Source organism: Buceros rhinoceros, unplaced genomic scaffold (assembly GCF_000710305.1).
Source record: "Buceros rhinoceros silvestris isolate BGI_N320 unplaced genomic scaffold, ASM71030v1 scaffold33551, whole genome shotgun sequence".
Classification (NCBI taxonomy): Eukaryota; Metazoa; Chordata; class Aves; order Bucerotiformes; family Bucerotidae; genus Buceros; species Buceros rhinoceros.
The window spans coordinates 11,731-18,743 of NW_010396500.1; the positions used below are offsets into that span (position 1 = coordinate 11,731).

At 52.7% G+C, this 7,013-nt stretch overlaps 1 protein-coding gene across 1 annotated transcript in view; it reads left to right on the forward strand.

The window, feature by feature from the left end:
* The window catches only part of MAU2 (MAU2 sister chromatid cohesion factor), a gene marked incomplete at its 5' end in the record, with an annotated part of 12,291 nt that extends 11,537 nt beyond the window's left edge, over window positions 1–754 (forward strand). The window contains one exon of the mRNA XM_010145924.1: window positions 620–754. Coding sequence (XP_010144226.1) covers window positions 620–694 — 75 coding nt within the window. The remainder of the gene's footprint in view (window positions 1–619) is intronic.
* Between the last annotated feature and the right edge of the window lie 6,259 nt (window positions 755–7,013).

The window sequence follows — 7,013 nt, forward strand, 5'->3', positions numbered from 1 at the left end:
TTCCTGGCTGTGCTGGCAAAGGGGGGTCCCCTTGAGTCCCTTTGAGCCCTGAGACTCGTGAGAAGGGAAGTGTGTGTGATGTGGCCAGTGTGGAAACCCCTGAGCCAAGGCTGCTGCCTCCCCTGGCAAACGTTTTCTCCTGCCATTGCCGGATTGAAAATCTGGAGGGGGAAGAGGATTAAGAAGCGAACATTAAATCTGCCCGTTTTAGAAGATTTTGAGTAATGTGAGAGGAAAATATTTTAGTAATGAGATGAGTGAGAACCAGAGACTTTGACATCCAAAATTAGGCCCCTCATTTGTGCAAGTCACGGTTTCTCGTCCAAACGTTCACCTCTAAGAGCAGGAAATGTTTCCCCTTGAGTGCCCCTGGGCCCGGCCTCGGCTCGGGAGCCAGCCAGGGCTGGCGCGGCGGGCGGTGGAGTGGCTTCGACAGAAAGACCGTTCAAGGGACGGGAGCTTCACGCACCCAAAACAGAGTCAAACCTGACGCACAACTCCTGGTGATGAAATCTTTAATGATCTGAGGTAGAGAACGCTGCTTCCTCTGGCCTCACTGCCGTCCCTCCCCTCCCCGGGCAGCGGCCACAGGATTTTGATGCTGTTTGTTATCTTTCAGTGGACAGACGGACCACCTCCTGTACAGTTCCAGGCACAGAACGGACCCACCACCAGCCTGGCCAGTCTCCTGTGAAACAGAATCACTATCAGGACAGTGCGTTTAAAGAGAAACAAACAAACAAAAAAGCCAAAAAAAGGAGAAAAAATTCATGCAAAATCTTTTCTTCAAAGAAAAGGCAGCAAATTCCTCTTCTAGCGAGGGCCTTGTAGGAAACAGATTGCAGGAAGACAACGAACATTTCATAACGTGCGAAGCGAGAAGGGCATTTTAAGCTGCTTTTACATAAGGTGTGTGAATATACAGCTAGTGTGTATATACCTGCTGGTTTTAATCTGCTTTCCTCTTCCTGAGAACGGAGGTGTAGTCCAGAGGACGCTGTTCTGAAGGTGTTAGATTGCCGCTTTGTAAACGTTGTCCCAGGACGCGAAGAGGACTTGCACCGTTTCGGACACCAGTTGCATTCTAAACACTTCTCCCTTCCCTGGAGTGCGGTGCCAGTTGTAGCGTTCTCTGCGCCCTCCCGCTCCTGGCAAGGACTGGATTCAACCGGGACTGATCGTAGGACGCCCTCAAGTTCTAAACTTTGTTTCTGAGGTCTCGCTGTTTGCAAGTCGCTGCCGCTGCTGCTTGTAGCCTTGCAGCGAAGGGAAGGACAAGAGCGGAGTTCTGCCGGGCAGGCTGTTGGTGTCCTGGAGCTGAGCGGAGCAGGTGCCACCTCCTGGAGTCACGAGTGTGTGACAGTGTGCCACCACTTCATCCCCATGAGGGTCTTCTACCTCCCCGCACTGATGTCCAGCCCACACGGGGGAAGGCAGAACCACAGGTCTCTCCATCTCGGCTCTTTTGCCGTGATTCGTACGGAAGGAGGAAAGTTCTCGTCCTCTTGTCTAGTCCCTGCCTTGGCCAAGCAGCCGGGAAACAGCGATTCGCGTCCTCGCTGCAGCCTCACCCAAGGAAGGCAGCGTCTGTGCCTTAACAATTTTTACAAGTCAGAGTTAAACGAGGTGGTTAAACCCCAGATCCGATATAAGCCAGAGGCTTATGATAAAAACTAAACTAGAGTCTTGCCCTTGGCAAAAAACTCCCTGTTTCCAGACTCGTCTGTGTTAGCTTTCCAGTTCCCCCCAGTTCTCTGAACCCTTTGGCGGGGAGTTCTCGCTGTGTTGGCCCGTGTCTCAGCAGCTGTCTCAGAACAGGAGAGACGAGGCCCGAGTTGGTTCTGCAGAAAACAGTGTGAGAGTTGTTAATTCCGTGGAGCATCAGCAGCTTTAGAGGAAGGACCCGTGCCAGCCCGCGAGGTGCCGTGTAAAGCTTGCGAGGTTCATGGGGTTGAATAAAGGTGTTTTTCTCTCTCGGTAGCTCTGCATATTTATCTCCCAGCTTAAACAGGGGAGGGAAGAGGAATCTGCCAGAAAAATTAACTTGTGTAGGGCTTTCTGTGATTGCTGCTTTTTCTGAGGAGGGTATTTTAGAGGCAATATTTGACCCCCTCAAACTTTGAGAACTTTTCTTGTAGGAGGAATACTGTGAAATCTGTCTCTAGTCATAGAGTGGTTTGGGTTGGAAGGGACCTTACAGCTCATCGGGCCGCCCCCAGCGATCGTTCTCTAAGCCTTGTCCCCTGGCTGGCACCGGCTCCCAGAGCCATTTGCTGTTTGTAATTCAAACCCCTCCGTTTTTACCGCTGAATTGACGTTACGGGGACAAGTGCTTGTCTAGTTACCAAAACAGGACTTCGTTTCCTCTCCTGGACACGCGATGCCGATTTAGGTCCCGTCCTCAGACACTGCCTCTTGCAGAAGCCGTGTGTATTTTGGGCCTTGTTAACTCCCCAAGGGGTAAACACAGCCTCAGAGCTGGTGTAGGGAGTGCGGCGTAGTCCTGGGTTTGCAAGAACAAAACTCGGTGCTGTTTAAGGTCTCCCTTAGAACTCAAAAAATAGAAATCTGTGAGTTAGTGCCCAGGGTAGGAGGAGCATCTGCGCTGATGGACCCTGTTGTGCATCACTTGCTCGCTGAGATCGTGTGGTCTGTCACCCGGCTCTCACCATCTCCCGTCCCCTACGAAGCAACAGCCGCCTGCTGCCACCTTCCCAGGGCAGGACCTGTCCTCATGTCAGCACCTGGGCACTGCCCGTGTGGCCCCGGTTTGTGGCAAGGAGGTGGGTTCACACTTGCTCCCCGTGGCCTGGGACAGCCATGGTCTGTAGCTGGTGGAACAGCTCCTAGAGCTCAACAGCGCGTGTGGGTTTGGCTGTGGATCGGGTAGATCCACCCTGGGAACAGCGATACCCCATGGACTAGTGTTAAGCCTTTCCCTGTTTTTTTCTGGCACAGGGAGCAGTGTCTCTCTCTGGCTGTTCCTGCTCTCAGCCACCAAGTTGCAAGAACTCGGTGCCTGTTTTTAAGCACCTAAATGCCATTCTGCTGGTGCCCTCAGCAGCTGAGGAGTGACCAGTGACTGAAACGTCCTGGAAAAGCTGCTCGAGTTGCATTCAGATAATCCAAGCACTCCCTTTTTTGTCTTTTCTCACCCAATCTGAGGCTGTTACTTACCTGACAACCTGCCCATCACAACTGCGACAAATTGCTTTAAATGCTGGCCAAAAAAGCACTGCTTCTAGGAGGCAACATGAAAAATCCCGTCTCGAGAGCTGTGGTTTGGGCCGAGCTTGACAACAGCAGGTGAAACGTCCAGCAGTGCCGGCACAGGCAGCGGCAGCTCCTGACGGCACCCTGCAGCCGCTCGGGGACTGGCAGAGCTGCGGGGACTTGCAGGAGAGCGGTTTGCAGCGGCAGTTTTCTGTTTTCTCCTTGGTTCGTGGGCGCTCGCGGGGCTGCTGTGCGGCTCGGCACCGGAGGGACAGGCCGCCTGCGCGCGGGCTGGGACAGGAACCGTTGGCCGAGCGTGGTGGTGGAACTTGTCATGTCAGGAGGAACAACTCGGGATTTCCCCGTGTGGCGAGTCGCCTGCAGCAGGGCTTTGCTTTCACGCAGGACAGCGCTGGGCCACGCCGCCCCCCAGAACTCCGCTCCCTTCCCAGAGCCCTCTTCCCATCGCAGGATTTCAGAAATCATGTAAATTTGCAAATAACCGGGTGATTTTCTATCTCTCAGATCCAATGTACATTTGTTACAATGTACAGTGCTTTTTAACTACACTTGTATATTAAATTATTTAATAGTTTTTGCTTTTCAGTATCTTTTGTATGTAGCAGAGATTAAAATGAGGACCTCAGCACGGAAGTTCTTCCTAATTTTCAAATGCGTATGTAAAGGTGAACAGAAAAGCAGAAGTTTACAGGTCACAGATGATGTTCTGTTCAGTGCTCGGTCTCTCTAACTTGATTTGAACAACTTATTTCTAATCTTGTCCAATCGTTTAATTCTCTATGGAAACAAACACAAAGTCTTTTATGAACCTCTGAAAAGATTATTCTTCTAAAGATGGAATTTAGAGAACTGTACAGTTTTTCTCTAGTATTTTTAAATGAGTAGCAAGAACTCAGCGGAAGCATCTAGTGGCTGGTTTGTAGATAGTGTAAAGATGTGTGTGTGGACAGAGCGGGCGGGCGGAGGAGCGTGTGCCTGCTGCAGCTGGGGTCCTACCTTGGACCAGCAGCAAGGCCCACGGACACGGGACAGCCAGAGCACTCTGGCGGCCGGGGAATTAATAAGAGTAAAATACAAATCAAACTCCATGCCTGCTGTGACGCCACGAGCGAAAGTGCACACTGGGGCCTCGCGTTGCCGGGCCGGAGCGCAGCTCGAGGTGTCCCGGGTATCTTCACTGCTTCAGTTTTACTGTTTTTCCAAATTCACCACAAAAAGTGGTGACAGAAGGAGTTCAGTCGTGCCCTGTTTTCTGGTCGAGGTTAGCGGCCTCTCGCAGGCACGCCGAACAAACCCCCTCCCGCTCCTGCTGCAGCGGTGAGGAGATGAGGCTGTACAGAACCTCGGGGGGATCGTCTGTCCGTGCTCTTCTATGGTCTGTCCTAGCGAGTGTGTAAATGTTCCTGCAGTGAACCTTTAACGTTACGTCAGGTTGTACGAGGTGGTGTTAAGTGTTTGTAGCTCTCCCCACGCAGCAGGACTTGGACCTTCCGCCCCTGCTCCTTCTCCACGCTGTAAATACGGTAACTGGTGTCGTGAGGTGGAGCCGGGGCGTTACTTTGCTGCCTTTGTTTCCTCTCGTTTTCTATATTAGAAGAATTTTTAAATAAAGTTTAATTTTACTTCTTCTAGCACTTTGTAGAAGGCCGATTCCTTGAGCTGATCTGCAGAACCCTGCCTACAGGGGACGCGGTGTAGGTGGTGGCAGCGACTTCACCCTGCTGGGAGGTGTTTGAGGCCCCGTCCCGACTGCGGGATGGGAGGGCAGGAAGGTGCTGGGGGGAGCGGGGAGAGGTCGCTGTGCTGCCTCCCTCGGGCTGCGAGGGCTCCTGCCTGCCACGAGAACCAGAATTTCCTGCTTGAAAACCTCCGCCTGACTGGCAGCGGCGGCCGAGGGTGGCTGGGAGGCTGCTTTGGAACCCCGGGAGCAAACGAGGCTTTGGGGGATTGTTCTGGGGGTCTGGGAGCGAAGCGTTTTTCACCACAGCTGTGCAAGGAGGGTGTCGAGTATGTTTTATCTTAACATCCGGTACCTGGTTTCACAGAGGTGGCTTTTTTTTTTTGTCTTTTGTCCCCAAACCTGAATGGTTCCAGCAGGTATTTTACATTTTGAACTTCAGTTTGAAAGGAAAACTGCTGAATTTATTTGTTTGCAAGTAAAACTTTGAAGAAACTAAAATTTTTAAAACTTAGGGCAGACTGTCCCTTCCAAAACGTCACCTGAGCTGCTCAGCGGGTCCCCTGAATTGCATCACAGGAGCCGAGCAGGTTTTGTTCCAACAAGTTACTCACTATACGAAAGTTTTAACCCAAAAGGCAGCTCCCTTTCTGTTGAAAGTACGGGCCCTGCTGTCACTCCCCTCTCCTCACCCTGGGCATGTGCAGCAACTTCCTCTGAAAAAAAATTACATCTGGCTTCAGCTGAGCTGTCACCACCTTCTCCCCCGTTGTGCCTTGTTCGTCTGCTGCCGGGGCCGACTGGAGTCTCCTCGCAGAGGATGCACTGAGTGGCAAAGCTCCCCGTGAAACACCCCTGAAACACCACCCAGAGCGACCCCAGCCTGGGACCTGCCTCACGGGCCCAGAGGCACAGCCGGAGTTCAATCCTCCTCGTTTTGCTGTGCAGAGGCTCGTCGCAAGCTGGCTGAGCAAAGTGAAGCAGCCAGCCCTGCTGCGCAGCGCGGTTTCTGGTGTCGAGGTATTGGCTTGGTCCACGTAAACGCTTTGTTTGAAACATAAACCATCTTCCAGCCTCTGCTGGGTCCTGCCTGCGCGCACGGCGAAGCTCCCCATCACCTCGGTGAAATTCTGGGCATCCAGAACAAGGGAAAAAGATGCAAAGAGATTTCTGGCCATGCCCTCCCCTGGCTCCTGGGTAATAAAATGTGCTAAACCTGTTCCGAAGCTCTCCTGATGACACAGCAAGCGAAGCCAGTTGAGCTGCAGCACCTGCCTCGGTTCCTGTGGGGATCAAAGCACCTCTGGAGAAGGCCGCAGCCCTCGGTAGTTAAGCAGAAAGGCTGGGATGGCCCGAGGGGAAGCCGGTGGCTTCTAGTGCACTGGGAGAAGTCGTTAACCAGAGTAACAGCGGGCTGAGCTGCGCATTAACCCTTGGTTCGTTATTCGTAGCTGAAATTGCCTTGTGCAAAGGGCAGAGGAAGGTGCTTTAGAGCAAGAAAACTTGTGTTCAGTCTTACAGAGGGTATGGAGCACAAAGCTGTTGACAGAAATGGTGAATCTTTAACCCAGAGTGGAAAACAGCTACGAGGAGTGTTGGAACTTTCCTGCCATGGGCTGAAAGGCTCTGGCAGCCGGCGTGCTGCCGAGTCCCGCTCTGCTTCTGCTGCTCTGTTCCTGCAAAAGCCTCGATGAGGGCTGTTGCGTGGAAAATACCTGCTGAAAGAGTGGTGCTGGCTTTATAAATGCAGGGCAGTTCCTGTCACTTTATGTGCCCTCAGTTACAAACTTGCCTCCCTCAAGATTGCTTTTGCCCCTTCTAAGAACAAGCTCACTTGCAAGGCTCTGAGAAGGCAGAAGCAGAAGTCCTGCGGCTGACGGCGGAGACAGCGAGGGCAGGCTGCAAGCTGGCAGCTCGGAAGACTTTTTTTTATATGAATGCAGCCGTTCAGGGAGTCTCCCGGGGAGAGTTGATTTATTAATTCCTTTGGTGCCGTTTCTACGCATTGACCTGACCAGGCGGCCCCCGGTAATCCCACCCGCGGCGGGTCCCATGCACCGCGCAGCCCCTGAACGCGGCCGAAGCTCTCGGCTCCGGCCCC